The 17847-nt window shown below is 41.7% G+C and overlaps 1 protein-coding gene across 1 annotated transcript; it reads left to right on the plus strand.

Annotated features, from left to right (window-relative positions):
- The first annotated feature begins 1856 nt into the window (after nt 1-1856).
- On the plus strand, nt 1857-16020 carry LOC113008587 (poly [ADP-ribose] polymerase 12-like). The gene is made up of 12 exons (XM_026146063.1): nt 1857-3036; nt 3739-3874; nt 4642-5323; nt 5416-5466; nt 5554-5680; nt 7719-7884; nt 9183-9303; nt 9404-9500; nt 11442-11517; nt 14004-14134; nt 14373-14524; nt 14711-16020. Exons 1-12 carry the CDS (start codon nt 2759-2761, stop codon nt 15388-15390), a joined length of 2697 nt encoding a protein of 898 aa, XP_026001848.1. The 5' UTR covers nt 1857-2758; the 3' UTR covers nt 15391-16020.
- Nucleotides 16021-17847: the final 1827 nt, after the last annotated feature.

Here is a 17847-nt window from a genome sequence, read left to right on the forward strand (position 1 = left end):
ATATTTTCACAGACCGGTGTTCCGGGAATCCATCCTACCTGACAAACCATCCTACCTGTTGTTTGTACACATGCGCACAACACGAAATTAAGTGGCGAACCGTCCTACCTTTGTGAATATGAGCGAGAAGAATACTCCGATGGGCAAAGTTAAGTGGCAAACCGTCATGCCTACTTACATTTGTGCTGGAATTAGGAAGTAGGATGGTTTGTCAGAACACCGGCTTTTGAGGTGTCGCGGATAAATACAAGAGAATAAAATGATACGACCAAGACAAATATAATAATAAACGTGACTTCACTGTGTAATTGTGTAACTTTATTAGCAGCGTCCTCCTGAAATGCGCCAACAACACTTGACAGTAACATCCTCCTCTCTGCCCCTTAATGCTCTCTGGTCGCTATGGTAACGCGTAAATATTTATTTCAAAATAAGACACACAAGACCCAGGGAAACAGAGTTAACGATAAAAACCATGAAAAACATAAATTTCACAACCGAGCCTCAACTCTCGCGGCCCCGTACCCAGCGACTCATGTACCAGTACCGGTCCATGGCCCGGGGGTTGGGGACCGCTGCTCTAGTGCAGCACAAAGGTGATGCTGTGGTGGTTGTTAAACGTTCACTTCGCCCTGTTGTGCACAGTGCACCTCGTTCCATTTGCCAGTCTTTCTAGTTCATAGTCTGACTGTAAATGCAGAAAACAGTTGATAAAAAAAATTAATTTCTGTTTGAAGATGGTTTAAATGTTACATTGTGTGTATTTCCTTTCTCTTTAGCTCTTTTGCAGTCATAGCCCGCTTGGTCAGTAGTACTTGGATTAGCTGTTATATATTTATAATGATTAGAAACAGATATAACAAAATACAAATACCCCATGCTACTAGTTTTGCTTTTTGTTATTGTTCTTGACACTGTATGAGAGGGTACTTACAGCCAGGCAGGCTGTGCATGAGGAAACCCTGAAAGGGCCATAGAAGGGCATCAACCCAGCAGCAGGATCACTATCTGTTGCTTTATGCAGAAAGTAATAGAAAGATCACTGCCAAAGCCTTACAGAATGGCATATTTATGTGCATGTTCCCGATGAAACTGTTAGGAACAGACTCCATGAGCATAGCTTGAGGTCCTGATGCCTTAAACAGCAGTCATGAGAGCTGCTGACTAACACGTGGAAGTCTGCGTTACCTTCCAAGGATATGCCTCCAAAGGCTCACCCTCTCCCAAAAAAGTCATACAGGATGTTTCAGGCTTCATAAAGTTTGCCGATGGCGCCTCCAGATTCTTTACATGTGCTCACTGTAAACCTGTTCTACTATTAAAGCTATTATTCTTCTGAAATGTTCTATCAAAACAGATTTTTGTGTGTGTGCATGTTGGCAATCATTCAAATAAATAATTATTTAAGAGTTATTGAGACTGTTCACGGGTGTGGTTCTTGATTATGGCCCACTGTGGTTTACGTGGCCTAAATTATGGTCTGCATCAGGACATATGATGATCTGCACTTCCTTTTGGAGTCACAGTCGCAGGATAAAAAACTGCAAAACAAAAAAACCCTCTTTATTTGTTAAAGAGCAAAAAGATGAAGGCGAACAAGCTTCAGCAATAAGCTGTGGGTTTACAAACCTTCTTTTTGCCCTCAAAAACCCTGAAAAAGAACAAATAAAGATTACAATAATATTTACAATAACAACATTCATATTTTCCCTCTGCTCAGGCGTTCCAACACCTTCAGTTAATGAGGAATACTTACTTCTAACTTAATCATCATCAGTTTGCAAATTCTGGACGCATTTTAATGATCACTAAATTGCTGTGATTTTTACTTTCCAACAATAATGAGTTAACACAACAAAACACAGCTAACGGCTGTTCTTGCATTTTAAAAAGTGAGCTTGTTGGCGAGCTGGATTGTAAAGGCGCCTGTCTCTAAAGTATTTTGGGTCAACTTCTGCTTTTTAAATGTGCTGTGGGCTATAAATAAAATAGACGTGACAGTCAACACGGTGCATGTATGAAGCATATTTTTTCATTTCCAAAAATAAATAAATAACACAGTTCAGTCGGTTACATATTGAACTTGAAGAAGATAAAACAAGATATCGATCCTCCTGTGCTCGTATCAATCCGTTACCAGTATTAGTGTTGGTATGATACTCTTGATATTCACATTGTTCTGTCGTTCAGGTGTGCCACTGGAGAATCACCTCAGTTTTTCACTGTGTTCTGTGTAGCAGCTATGCAAACAAGAAGAGCAAAGATATTTTTGGACTTGTGATTGTTGTTAGTGCACAGCTGTGCAGCACATGTATTTAGGTTCACCCTCCCCACCCCAGGCAGACATGCATGAGCTATTTAACCTGCAAACACACAGCCTGGCAGCTGATGGACAGTTAAGCAGCTAAAGACCCGAAAATTCACCCCAAAGGTTTAAAGGAGAGCAAAGCTACAACAGGAGGTAATAGCTATGACTTCCTTTAGTCAGACTTTGAGCTTTCTGCTAATCAGCTCTACTGTGTTAATGTTACACTGTGTGCCGAGTACAAATGTCTTCCCTATATTCTTTCGTGGACGCCCCCAAGTGGACATCAGCAGCATTACAGCATCAGTCCAAGATAAAAATAGCTCAGTTTCGCTTTCCAATCGTCAGAAATGATACCGAAGTTTTCCTCCTCCCATGAAACCAGCGGCCGCTGTCGTCAAGCTGCGGTTTGGTCTCCCAGGTGGAAGTTAACGCAGGCAGAGCTCGGACACGATGGAGACGGAAATACTGAAAATGATCTGCGCCGGCCAAGGAGCAGTCAACACGGAGGATTTAGTGTATAATCTGTTTTCCGGAGATCCCACGAAGTTGTCGGAGATCATTTGTAACCAAGAGAAATTTGTTTCCTGTTGTCCAAACGGACAGCCGAAGGTGGTGGCCAGGACCCGCCTGAGACTTTGCAGAGTGAAAGACTGCCCGGGGACGTGCAGGGGTCTGCACCTGTGCAAAAACTTCCTCTTCAGCGGTTTCTGTCAGTTCACTCAGCTCAGGTAAATATACTGGACTTAAAGTAAGAAAGGTGAGTCATGGCCCGAGTGAAACAGCCACCGTCTCTGTTCATCCAGGCCTTTTCTAGTAATGCTGAAAGTGGCTGCAAAATATTCCAGGGTTAAAGGCCCTGACTAGTGTCTCTGTTTACAGTCAGTGAATATGACACTGACGGTGCGTTCAGGTATTGTTGGGAAAATTCGACATTTTCAGCAGTTTGACGCAGATTTGTTAGGAAAGCTAACCTGAACAAATATCATCATGTGACTCGAAAGGCTAATAGGAAAAGTTCCTCTCTGTGCTTCCTTGTACCGACTTCTGAGTCTCAATAAAAACTTTCTTTTTATTGTCGTATTTGTGTACAACCAAGTTACGGACCATTAAAGAGGCTAAAATGTCAAATAATTCGTAGTGCTTATTATTAGTAGTAGTGTTTATTATTGTCGTCATATTAACTGGTTTTGAAGCCAGCTACAATGACAAATTCTCGGGTTTGGAAAAATATAAGAACACATATGTTGACAGACACTCAGTCAAAATGAATTTTTTATTGGTATCGGGCTGAATTTGGAAACAGATACACAGCATGTGTACGTGTAATGATGAATTAATCCACGTTTGGCAGCACTTATCATGTTTGTGTGTGGCCCTAATCCTTCTCATGTCACAGTCATGACTCAGCTGTGTGGATTCTGTTACAACAGGAGGGGCTGCAGCTTCTCCCATGAGCTGACGTCTGAGCATAACCAAAGACTTCTGAGGGAGCATGAGCTGGAGAGCCTGAGCCGAGAGGAGCTGTGCACCCTGCTGCTGCAGAGTGACCACACACTCCTTCCTGCTGTGAGTCTTAACCTAACACACGATAAAAGCACCCTGACGAAATACTTTAGGTTGAACTCATCATCATTGTCATAACATCTTTTCACATCTGATTCTGATATGTTCATTTAAATTGTAACAGCTTGTTGATACTGTAGCAATAACAAACAGTACAGCTGACACCCACACAGTGTAATATAATATGTAATTCTTCACAAATTGGCAGTCATTGAGGTGTTCTTAAAACTTAGAGGTAAAGTTGTTTGCCAGATGTGTATTGTTCTCCAATTTTAAAACACATTTTCTGTCACGTTGGTGGCAAATCAGCTTTTTTATACATGTCAAAAAGTATATTAAAAGTTTTAAAAAGCATTCAATGTAATTGGTAAATAATCGTTTCCTTTCGTTTGTTTGTTTGTTTGCAGTACCGTCCACAGTTTTCACAATATCTTTTTCATATTTTGTGTGATGATAACAGCTGATTTAATTTAGATGAAAATTGGGTCGCGGTCAAAGTCTCATCTAAAAAATCAGTCAAAACTTTATATTACCCACAATTTTTTATGGATCGTCTTTAAACTTGACAAAGATATACTAGACCTAAGAAAACGTTTTGAACAATTTATTGTGGCATTTAGAGTAAAATCAATTTAAACTGGTTAAAAAAAGCAGGATGTTGCAATGTTTATATCCATCATTTACATACAGTCAGTGATTGTATTCCATCTTTTACTTACAGTCCGTGTATATAACCACGCTTTCCTTTCATTTTGTTCTGTCTCCATCAGATATGCTACGACTACAACAACGGTGATGGAGAGTTCGGCCGGTGTCAGGATGGTGATGGTTGCAGGAGGCTCCACATCTGCCAGAAGTACATCAGCCGTGAATGCAGCTGCTCGAGGAATCACAATTTTACTGCTCCACAGCCCATAAAAAATGTCCAAGAAAGAGGCGTACCTGGTGCCCTTCTGCCATCCTTGAAGGCTGTGTATGCAAATAAAGAGGCTTTGAGGCTGGCTGAGAATGGTCAACAACAGCGGAGAGGCAGAGGGAGAGGTGGTAGGGGTGCGACAGGCAGCAGGGGCAATAGGGGAAACAGAGGAAACCAGAGCAGCCGACCAGTGCAGGATCGAGCCTCCTCACTTACTGAGATGCTTGCTGGCACTCACATCTTCGATCTGTACACCAGTAATGGACTGAATGAAAGCGACGATGAAAACTCTTCCACCAGTGACATCTCCGCAGCCACCAGTGACAACGATGCGAGCAGTGAAAACGGTGAGACTCGAAGACGGAGACGCCGTCATGGAAGAAGTCAAGCAGCTGTCAGAGGGAGAGGCGGCAACAGGGGCACCAATAAGCAACCACTACCAAAAACTCGTTCATCAAGCAACATTAACGCTGCTGTCAGTGATGAAGCTGCTAAAGGTGGAGAATGGCAGAACAATAGACAGAGGCCTGTCAGAGGTAAACACCAGCTGAAAACACTTCTGATGTTTTCAGATGAACTAAAACTGCTGTCTGAATGAAGCCTGTGAAATATCTCCTGTTTCTTTCAGATAAAACAGGGATCTGCATGTACTTCATTAAAGGTCACTGCAAACATGATGGTGAGAAAGTCATGGTTAGTAAGTGTTTGAGGCTTTAATGTAGTTCTTTCTTGACTTTGACCAGCTGTCTTTCTTCTTTCTTCTTAGATCGATGTTTTAAAGCTCATGACAAGATGCCGTACCGATGGCAGGTCCAAGATGGAGTCCAGTGGACTGATTTGCCCGATAATGAGACAATTGAGAGAGACTACTGTGACCCCAGTAACTCATACAGGTACTTACCAAGTTCTCACAGGACTCTCTGCAGTCCTGCAAAAGACAACGTGATAATCTGATAATCAAATACACTTGACTTTGTGATCATCACAGACTGTTTAAAAGCAGAACTTTTGGCAGTTTACTGGTTCGGAGCATTCAGTTAGGTGTAGGGATGGGAATCGAGAACAGTTCCCAGTAGTGGCATTCCTTGGAATTGTTAGTCTGCTTGCCTATTGATTCTAATATTGGTTCCACCTGCACTTGAATCAGCTGATTTCAGCTCATGTGTCTGAGGATGAAAGTAGTGGAGCGGTCCACAGCATGAGCACGGACATTACTTTTATTTTTATTCCGCAAAAGAACAAGAGTGTGATGGTAAAGTGGGAACTGCATCCAGGATGGAAACAACTGCATTATCCCGCTAACACAACTTCAGCTCTTTGCAAGCACCAAGATAACAACGTTAGCCTTTTCTGCAGCTATGGGGCATATATGGTATCACTCTTGGCTGGAAGCAGTGCTTAAACAATGGAAAAAACACAAACTTTATCCAAAAACCTCTCATGTTTAGCTGTTTCCCTCTTTTTCTTTGGTCCTTTTAGCCTTTTTGGCCAGGGTGAAGGGAGTATCTGCCATCAAACAAGAAGACAGCCGCATGTAGCTATGATGATGTTTGCTAGTTCACCTTACCTGCATTAATGTAATAACGTGGTTAGCCTACTCAACGTAAATTACACACGAACAACATTAAGCTACTCACGCAGAGAAGAACGGCTGCTGCTGCATCATCATCCTCATCATCATTTCTGCTACACTGGCAGGGCTAGGGGCCAGGACTCTCCTCTTCGGGTTCTTGGGGGATGTTGCTAACTCCGGGTCCGATAACAGGCACCACACCCGCAGTAGATGTGCTCGGTGTGAGGTCTCGCAGCAAGCTATCAAATACGGTGCATTTCTTGCCTTTAAAAAACACTGTACGTCGCCAGGTGTTTCATCAGATTCGAGGTGTTACCTCCTTTGACAGTATCACAGTATCAGCTTAAAGCACTTGTTGCTGCTGAGTTTGCATCTTTTGCTGTGAAGTACAGCCAGACTTTGACCGCTTCGCCTTGGACATTTGTAATCTGTAGCTCTGCTCTAAAAGAACGTACGTACCTGGACCCGCCTACTATCCTCGGAAACGTAAAATGATTGGCTAGAATCTGAAGTGTGTGACATCTAAGGAAAAAAAGCACCGAAATGTGCGCTGCTTTTAGGTCTGGTTACTACCGTTTATGTCAGAACCGGTGCCATCACGGTATCCTTCCCTACTGAGGAGCAGTCAGGCTGCCAGCTCAGTTTCTGCCTGTATATGTTTCCAAAGTAGAATCATTGTGGTGATCGCTTTAACGTCTCTTTGTGCTGGTTTTCATCTTTGCTTTGTGTTCATACATAAATACTATGACAAAGATCATACGTGTGTCCTCTTTAGAATAGGGATTTGTGTTGGTGTGTGGGCCTGTAGAATAAGGTTTACATTGGTAACGGGTAATTCACTAGCTGGGCCCACGTCCTCATTTATATTTGACAGCATTTTCGTAGATAAAGGTGAATGGCTTTGACATGAATTGAGCTGCGGTTTGAGGAAGGCCTCGAAAGGGACTGACGGCGGCTCCAGGACCTGGCACATCCCGTACTAAACGTACTAAATACAAGTCAAGAAGTTAAAGAATTGAAAAGGGGATGGAGGGTGGGGCATGTAAACGAGAATGAACAGCTTGTAGGACTGGGGGAACCTATATGGATGAGAACTGGAAGGAGTGTGTTTGCAGGTGTGGTCCCACTCCTGAAGTTCTGATACTTAATCTCCAATTATGAGACAAATTCATCCTAAAGTGAGACCCAACACAAACACAAGGACCTGGTTGTGGAAAGGAGACGATTTAGGTGATGATTCCACAGCCACAGGACACAATTCTTTATTTCTATTACTGTTTCCTTAATATCAACTTCTTTCAAACTCCACACACTTGTTAAAATGTTAACATTATGCCTTCTGTTTTGGGTGTCTGCAGTAGCACCAGTCCAGCCGTGCACTTTGACACGATGACCTGTGGATCGAACAAAGTACGTCGACTCTCGACAGAAAACTCCGTGATTGAGCCGACTTTCATCCACACCACCGAGTGGCTTTGGTACTGGCAGGATGAGTTTGGGAGGTGGAACACTTATTCCGCAGATGTGAGTAGCATCAGAATCCACTGTTCATCCACAGTGTTTTCAAAAGGTTGTTAGCACGTGAGTCAGTACTTTTGTTGTAAACATGATTAAAAAAAACATTTGTAATGTGGAAAAAAGTCCCTCGAACTATGACCCTACCGGGTGTTTTTCCCCCTCCAGGTGATCTCCACAAAGCATTTCAGTGCTTTTCAGCTTGTGTTTGTTTTAGCTTTAGCTCTCGTCAGGAGAGCTAAACATCTCGACAGCATTTTCAATGATAAAAAATTCTTAAAAACCAATTCTATAATACCTGCTCAGAACCATATCTAGGTGCTAGACTGCAAAAATAATGGAGCACTGAGCATGTAGGACCTTTACATAAAAGGTGCACACAAGCACCTTAGTGTCATCCACTGGGGTTTTTGACTATGTAAATGTGTAACTGTTTGCTAACACGTTCAATATATCAGCTTCGAAGTCAGTTCTCTGTTGTCACTCTCTGTTAAAATATCTTTAAAGTCATACTGCCTCAATAGATTTATTACATCAGAGGCTGTTATTAAAGCGTAAACTATCTGATTTTCTAATCAAAGGTTAAAGTCTTTGCTCTGGGTAATGCCACGTCATAGGACTGGTATAATTGTGAAACACTTCTCAACAGATTGGGAGGTAGAAAACAGTGAACAAACATGGAAAAAATAGCTGCTCCAGAGTTTTATTGAAGATATCCACACTGACAGCATGCCTCAGCAAGAAAAGCTAGCGGAGCTGATCTGAGCTACAAATAGTCACTGAACCTCTATTTCACTGACCATTTTGGAGGTCACTGCATTGCTTCTGCTGCAATCACAACTATATTTTTCATATTTTTTTATCCTCTCTGTATTCTGTTGTTTAAGCTGCTGGAATTACAGCTCATGATTAAAGTTTTAATCTCATCTATTATGGCTGTAAATCGAGGCTGCCACAGTCTGTGCATACAGCTCTGGTATCTCTGAGGAGAAATTAGCAGCTGAAGTAAACGGCTACATGTACCAGCTGTGCTCAGTTGATCATGTGAACTGAGCATGCTCATACTGGACTGTTGAGTTTAAAAAATAAATAAGTAAAGTTAAAGTCTGTTAGGGTAACTCTACTGGAAAGAACGTCAGACTTTCAAACGGCCTCAGTGGTTTTCAGCCAAGCTAATTTGACAGTCGCTATCTTGGGATATTTATTAAATATTATAAATTAATTTCTCTTACCAATCGTTCATTGCTCTTATGCTGATGCAGGTTTGTTTTCAGGTTAAAAACACAGTCACCTTTCTTGCTTTGCAGACTAGTGGACATAAAGCAGCAGACATCAACAGCACAAAGCTGGAGGAGAAGTTTCTGGCCAATGACAAAGACGTGGTGGACTTCACTGCTGGCTCCCAGTCGTATTCACTCAGTTTCCAGGGTAAACAAAGAATATAGAAACTCTATGTTGACTCATTTCTGCATGTTAAAATGTAAAACTGAGTTTCTCATTATCATTTAACTTTAAACTTCCTCCTCAGACATGATACAGACAAATAAACGCTATGGCACCAAAAGGTGTGTGTGCAGACGGCCACTGTTTGTCTCTGCTGCAGATGTCCTAACAAAGAAAGTCAGGTACGTCATCCCAAAAACAGCCCCAAGAAAGTTTTAAGACACCTTCACTTTGGTTTACATGTAGTGTTTTAAATGAGTCTGATAGACTTGTTAACTCCTTGATCGTTACCAACCAGTCTGTAGAGACCAGTGTGTCTGCCAGAATCTAACATGATTCCTGTTCAACACTTGATTGAGACGTTTAATTGTCATTAGCAATGTTACACGTACATGCAGTGAAACAGGACGCCTTCTGATTGTACATACAGAGAGATAGATGATGCAATACATGAGGGAAGAGGAGGAAAAAAAGAACTCCGCCCAGATGGGAGAGCAGTTTGAGAACAGAAAGAAAAAAAAAACCCTCAGCACAATGAAGCACATGAATCCTCACAACTTACAACATAAAAAACACATGATTTGCGACAGGGATCGGGGGGGGGGGGGTGGTATGGGGTAATGGAGAGAGCCAATGTAGACAACAGTCATCTGGTCCTGCAGCTGAAACCTGGCGCTGGACAGAGACCTGCCTGACCGCATCAGGTGTAAGCGTCGAAGGCGTTTGGAGGGCGAGCTGTGTGTGTGTGTGTGTGTGTGTGTGTGTGTGTGTGTGTGTGTGTGTGTGTGTGTGTCTGTCTGAGTACATGTGTGCGTGTGTGTGTGTGTCTGAGTACATGTGTGCGTGTGTGTTTCCTGTATCCAAAGAGAGAGAGAGAGTGCGCTTTCACCTAGTTTTAAGCAAAAGTCAACAATCCCCAAGTCACTGCAGGCGACCTTGAGGAAGAATTCGGGAGAATTTGATGTTCCAGCTTTGGCCTTCGAGCTTCCAGCTGAGGGAAGGCCGCATGAAGACAGTGCTCGTTTGGGTTTGGTTTACCATACGTGCCAACATACTAGTGTTGCCAGGGCCTTAAGATTAGAGTGAAGCAAATTCACCATGTTTGTCCATTCAGTAGCAAGAATGTCAAAAAACAGGCAAGCACTAGACATTAAAAATGCTCCAGTCAGAGCTTGCTAAACGTAAGTTGCTTTTTTTTTTTTTTTTAAATTTCCACAAATTTCATTAAAAAAATCCCAAACCGATTTTGTAGTAGTACAGCTGTGAGTCTGGCTTCTACACTCTTGGATTTGTTTGGTTTATTCTGGTCTTCATGGCAGGTCCTGTCAGACTTGGTTGTTTCAGGTCTGTTGATGCACATTATACTGTATTGGAGTTTAACTCTGGACCACTGAAGGACAGACTTTCTGTAACCAGCAGCAACGCCTATGATGCAGCTCATTGCTGTGCAGAAATGTGAACCTTTATTTTGATCTAACTCAGCCCTGCCCGTCTCTGCTGCCTGAAGCAGCACAGAGCATGATGCTACCAACACCGTGACATCACGTCGTGTTGTGAGAGCTGTGTGCCGAGGGAGCTATCTGGTGCCCTTTACTCAAAGTGGCTTCTTTCAAGCATCTTTCTACCATAAAGACATAATTGATAAAACAGTGACACAGAGATATGATTCTAGACCCGTTCCCTGATCTAGACCTGGTGAGGCGTGTCGCCCTGGATGTTAAGAAAGAGTTCCTAAGATTTCATAGTTGGTTTGTTTGTTTTTTCTGATATTAGTATGAACTGTGGGGGTTATTACATGCTCAGGTGTGCGTCTTTCTTAACCGTATCCAGATCATCTCAGCAGTGGGTCCTATTTGTTCTTTTTTTTTATTTAGCAATTATAAAAAAAATTGAAAAACAAACAAAAACACTCCTAAAAATGACAAACATGAGCTCTTGCCATTATGGCATGTGATGGGAAAAATGTTTTGTTGATTTAAAATGAAATCTTAAAACATATGTAAAAAGTGAAGGTGTCTGTATATCAAAGAAACTTTTAATGGCATTTGTGTTACTTATGTTTTCAGACGTATTACACCCAAACCTTGTGTATTTAAAGTCATCCTAACCCTCTGTCTCTGCAGACGGCCCGTGGTTAAAGCATCTGCTCCAATACCAGACAACTGGGACAAGACACAGATCCCCGAAACAGGATATTCGGTATTGTGAAACCATAAAATATTAGTTTTATGTCTCTGCTGTTTGAGCTCACACTCAAGTTTAGATATATATATATATATATATATATATATATATATATATATATATATATACACACACACACACACACACACACACACACACACACACACACACACACACACACACACACACACGCAGTGTTGGGAAGGTTACTTTTAAAATGTATTCCGTTACAGAATACAGAATACATGCCCCAAAATGTATTCTGTAACGTATTCCGTTACGTTACTCAATGAGAGTAACGTATTCTGAATACTTTGGACTACTTAATATATTATCGTGCTTTTTACAACAACGTGAATGTACTATTGCTGTGTGATTTATTACTGTTACTGAAGGTCCGCGACTCCGAACTGTAGTAAAGGGACCTCTGACTAATACGGCGGGGTCCCTGTCGGCTCGTAGCCAAAAAATAGCTTTACTTTGTTGTGTGGGTCAACTTTTCTTGCGACAGACAGAGAGAGGCGTTGAAAGGCTGCTCCAACGGAACTTATTGTTTTCGGAGGAAAACACGAACACAGTGTACAGTCGAGTCTTAATAGCTTACTTACAACTGGGCTCGTCAGGCACTCTTCTTGGCTGCAGTGGTTATTATTATATTTACATGCTTCCAGCTCCCGGTTTTGCTCGATGACAACTTGTACCTTTCACTCTCCTTTTTCTCCCTCCTCGCGCTCACAGACCCATAACGTGTATGGCAGTCCATTCTCCCTGCAGCACGGACTACACTGCCCATGATGCTACATTCTTTAGAGCTATGCTTGTAGCATTCTGCCTGTTAGCTTAGCACAACAACAACAACAACAACGAAAAGGCGCTCTCTCACCCAGGAAACACACAGTCGCAGAGAGAGAGAGAGAGAGCGTTGCCCTGTAACCATGGCAACCGTAACGCTGCCGCCTGGAACAACAGAACGTAGCTGTCAAACAAAACTCAAACAGTCCTGACCCGCGACAATATGAAACAGGAAAGTACCGCAGTGTAATCCATTTATTTCAACAAAGTAACTGTATTCTGAATACCACATTTTTAAACGGTAACTGTAACGGAATACAGTTACTCATATTTTGTATTCTAAATACGTAACGGCGGTACATGTATTCCGTTACTCCCCAACACTGTACATATGTTAACATATTCCAAACATAGTAATGTAGATGTACAACTCAATGTTATGCAGTGTAATTTTCTAGTAAAAGGTGAAAGCAATCAGTTTTTTTTTTAAATACAACATTATATTAAACAATATAACACGCATACAAAATAACAAAAAAAAGAGAGAAAAAGGATTAAATAAGACAACCGAACGACATAAAATAAAAACAGACAAGCCTTTATCTTAAAAACGTATTTTTAAGATCATATCTGATCTGTTATCCTTCCTCAGATAGAAACTTGATTCTGGCCTCATAGTATTTTTCAGTGTGGGCTCTTATGTTACACCATCCTGAATACTGGAAGTTCCAGTTATCCATTAAACCCTGGGAGTTTACATTCTCACAGACTTTATTGGGCGATCGTAGCTCAAGAGTTGGTAGTTCGTCAGTTCGAAGGTTGCCGGTTCGAGCCCCGGCTCCGACAGTCTCGGTCGTTGTGTCTTTGGGCGAGACACTTCACCCGTTGCCTACTGGTGGTGGTCAGAGGGCCCGGTGGCGCCAGTGTCCGGCAGCCTCGCCTCTGTCAGTGCGCCCCAGGGTGGCTGTGGCAACAATGTAGCTTGTCAGTGTGTGAATGTGTGTGTGAAGCGCTTTGGGGTCCATAGGGACTAAGTAAAGCACTATACAAATACAGGCCATTTACCATTAATTACTGTAGTCCTCTCCGTGTGGGCTTTCACTGTCTAAGAACTTTCCTCAGTACAGTTCCTGAATACTGAGCTCTCTATGTATTCTGAAACTGGTCACCCTCTAATGTATTTACCACCCTGTCATATATCAGTAAACATTAGCCTTCCTTCTCATTTACGTTCTCATTGGCTGTTTCAGAGATTTGGAGAGTTTAACTTGGGACCCGGCTGTATTCACCGGGTCTTGTATTGTATTGTTGATTTAAGATAAAAACCATTTACTTTATTCAGTCACTGGTTCCCACATTGCTTCCTGTGCAGATGACACTTCAAGTGGAATTTCTACAGTAAGCAAAAGATTTTCCCAAATAATTTTTTTTCTATGAACATATTTGGGGAAAAAAAGTAAAAAACAAAAAGACAAAAAAAAAAGCTAAGCTTAGAAATATATTTCCTATCGTTGAATTCAGAGTTTCCATTTCTGTGTTGTTCTTAGGAGTAAAATGCCTTTTTTAACACTGTTGCTGGCCTTGTTTAAAAATAACATTATAGAATTTATATTTGTACTCAGACATAAAGCTAAAGAATTCATACTAACTAAATGGTGAAGGGAAATGCTCGTGTTGAAAGATTGCAATATTTTTTTGTTTTCTTACAGCGAATCTCCGTCCAGCGCGCTTCAGATGAATTTAAGACGGTGGAAACTCATTTCTGTAAAACCATGAAAGGCTTTGATATTGTCAAAATTGAGAGGATTCAGAACAAAGCTCTTTGGGAAGTCTTTCAATGGTACGTATTGTCTTCTGCGGTCCACAGACTTCAGTAAACTCTGACTTCTTTTATCCATTTTCTGCCCCCTGCTGGTGATTTGAAAGAATACAGATTTAAATTCCTGCACTGGTGTCACTCCTCAGAGCCAGAGGCTGTGTTAATGTTTGTGTACACAGTCCAGGGTCAGCGTGCACACTTTCACGACATACAGACAAACCAGACTGACGTAAGATATTTGTATGTCTTCTATTTCAAGGCAAAAGAATCAGATGAAGACCAAAAACAAAGGGGGAAATGTGACTGAGAAAAAGCTTTTTCATGGCACTCACTCCAAATTTGTTGACACCATCTGCCACCACAACTTTGACTGGAGAATCTGCGGACTTAATGGAACGGCTTTTGGCAAAGGTGATTGGAAGAAATGTTCAAGCTGAAACAGTTATTGATAAAAAGCATGTTTTCATAAACCATACATTTAAAAAACAGAAGCTCCAAACTCACCAAACAGACATTTTTGTCAGCTGTGGTTGTGAGGAACGATGCTTATTTTTTTGCCCGATAATCACAATGGTCTCTTTTGGTGTCTAAACACAGGTAGTTACTTTGCCCGTGATGCCAGATACTCCCACAACTACACCGGTGACACTGACGTCAGAGACATGTTCATCTCACGGGTGCTGGTGGGAGACTTCACCAAAGGGTCCTCCGATTATCCCCGACCTCCTTCGAAGGACGGAGGGGACATAAACTTCTATGACAGCTGTGTTGACGATGTAATGAACCCCTCCATATATGTGGTGTTTGAGAAGCACCAGATCTACCCCGAGTACCTGATAAAGTACAAGACCACACACCCACTAGTTAGTACATTGATGTACAGTGGTGGTGCATCAGCACCAGCACCAAAGCCAGTGGCAGCACCAAAGCCAGCTACCATATCGGCTTACCAACCTAGCACGATCTCCTCTGGATATAAAGCCAGTACCTCCGCTTCTTTTTACTCACCTAACACAACCTCTTCGCCCCACCCATCTAGCTCTGTGTCTTCTGGGTACCCATCTAGCTCGGCGTCTTCTGGGTACCCATCTAGCTCGGCGTCTTCTGGGTACCCATCTAGCTCGGCGTCTTCTGGGTACCCATCTAGCTCGGCGTCTTCTGGGTACCAATACAGTACCTCGTACTCAAACATCAGAACAGTTAACCAGCCCACACATGTCCCTCCATCTCCCTCAGCACCCCCAAAGAAAACATCCGATTCTTGTGTCATTGCTTAACATCAGTGGTGTAAAGGGGGTTGGTGGTGTTTTGCAATAATAATAATAGTAATAATAATAGTAATAATAATAATAATTAATAATAGCATAAAAACAGACAGCAATGGTGGATCTTGAGCACTAAAAGTGTTAATTTGAGTAACTGAGAAGAAAACAAATGAAGCCACAGATATTAATGAATTCCAGAAGATTAGAATATGTGATTTATTAGCTGCTGTTTATAATGAACAGATAACCAGTTTAGGATTAACTCACTTCTCAGTCAACTGCTATTAAAGCAGCTTCACATGACTTTGAATGATGAGACTTTGGTTTGCTGAATAGGTAAGCGAGAGGCAGTGCAGAAGAAAGCTTCAGAACTGTTACATTTTCCCGTTACACTTCATAATTTCTTTTTGTTGTTGTTTTGATGCTTGAATTTTTCCACCTCGAACAAATGTAAAATGATTTTCTACCAATTGCCAGCATTTCCACGCACTTTGTTTTTATGTGCAAATTGAAGATGCACGTAAACATGTGGCATGTTGGCACAATCACAATTGTTGAGGTGTTGTTTAAAGAAACTACACTAACTTTTTTACAGAAAATAAAAAATAAATGGCAGCGGCGTGCGAGCCGTATCAGAAGAAACACCTGAGTGCTTTCCTCGTGATTATCTCAGGAAGTTTTATACGTCATCCACATTTAGTGGTTACCATACGAACTCATCGTACTGTATCACATAATGATGAAAAACACTGTGTCAGATTAGGCCATTAGTGTCACGAATTCTCGTAACAACTTAGTCAAGACACATGACGGACTGCGCGTTGGTGCCTAATGATAGCTTTGCTGCTTTAGACGACCTTTGTGATGTCAGCAGGAAGCTGGGCCCAACTTCTGGGAACACGGAAACAAACAGCGGCGCCGTGTGATAGTCACTGCTCCGTGTTTGGAAAAACCTGAAAGAAAATGTTTAATGTTGTTTACAACTACGAGTGACAAACTCAGGAGTACAAAGCTACCTTGAGTCACTTTAAATATTGCTCTAGTGACTGGATGCCAGTATATCTCAGTGCTCACAGAGCAGGTGATCCATATAACATAAGGCTGTTGCAGAGGGCCGGGCTCAAATCTGACCCCACACCATTTGCACGCCTTCTCCCTCCTTTACTGTCCTATCATAAACAAACGCCCCCCATAAATGTTGTTCATTTACTGGATTTGCGTCTTTCAGTGAACATTAAAAAAAATATAACTGGTTGAGAATCAACCCCAGCCACTGCAACCTCACTGTTTCCGAGTGATAGCGAGTGTTTTGGGGCGATATCCAAGCGTGGCCTGCTCGTTCCATTTGTCTATAAGGTCCTTTTTTTTTTTTTTTTTTTTTTAATAAATCTTCCCGTAAGAAGATTAACGATTGTTTGGATATTGCATTTTGGCGATATCTCTGTAGGGTCCTGCTCAAAGCCTGCTTAACCGTGATTGGTTAATGCTCCTTGGGATTTCTCTTTAATCTTTCAAGTGATTTGAAAATAATTTATGATTAAAATGAAAAAAAATGTGACTTAAGCTTTTACCAACCACTAGAAGGTAAAAAAAAAAAAAAAACGGGCTATATTGATTATTTTATTGATAAAATGTAAATGAAAGGCTTGTAATGTGCATGGTGGGTGATTTGTTTAGGGTGTGATTATTGATCATTTCACCTGCTCAACATGAATAATCACTGTTTTCACAATTATTAAAGTAAAGCATGTTGCAGCACATTAGAGTGTGTTTGTTTGTTTGTCGCTGTCAGAGCTGCAGTTCGTTCTGTCTTTTTTTTCTGCGTGTCTCATAACTGACATAAAAAATGCCACCAGCAGTCATGTTGGGGCTCTTAGTGAAATGAGGCAGGGCATGAAAAATGATCAATATGGCTGCCGGTGCTTCATCTGACACAAAACATTAGGCCTGTAAAGTAACCCCGCTGTAGCACCCCCTCCTATCAGCGTACATGCACCAGCAACTGCCTTCTGTTATGTTTCCTATAAACTGCAGTGTGAATATGGGCATGTTTGGATGTTTCCACTGTAGCAACGAATGGTGGAAACAGACTTTTTGCACAATTACAAAGCTATTAAATCCAGGTCTTCTGTGATCTTAATGAAAAAAAAAGAAAAAAGTAATCGGCCTTGGTTAAAGATCGAAAACGGTGTCACACTGATTCTGATTAGGCCTGACTCCTGGGAATTTAGCTTTGTGGAAGTGGAATTCACAACAAGGCAGATGTGATTTTGAAATGCAGAGATAAATATGCTCACTTGCTAATGAGCCGTTGGGCAGACAATTGTCGACAGAAACCCCCCAAAAAAGCATCAGGAAAGGGGGTTACTGAGCTGAGAGAGCAAGGCATTTAAGTGCAGTTTCCTCTTTAAACTTCTAAACAGCAGAATGATTGTTTTCAAGTTTAAGTGTCGCCCTCTGGTGGCCATT

This window comes from Astatotilapia calliptera, chromosome 17 (assembly GCF_900246225.1).
Source record: "Astatotilapia calliptera chromosome 17, fAstCal1.2, whole genome shotgun sequence".
NCBI lineage: Eukaryota > Metazoa > Chordata > Actinopteri > Cichliformes > Cichlidae > Astatotilapia > Astatotilapia calliptera.

Bases quoted from the DNA above. Each gene is read 5' to 3' on its own strand.
- LOC113008587 (XM_026146063.1), top strand. From the start codon at position 2,759: ATGGAGACGGAAATACTGAAAATGATCTGCGCCGGCCAAGGAGCAGTC. The intron at 3,037-3,738 runs GTAAATATACTG...CTGTTACAACAG, and splicing joins TGTCAGTTCACTCAGCTCAG to GAGGGGCTGCAGCTTCTCCC. The intron at 14,525-14,710 runs GTGATTGGAAGA...GTCTAAACACAG, and splicing joins TGGAACGGCTTTTGGCAAAG to GTAGTTACTTTGCCCGTGAT.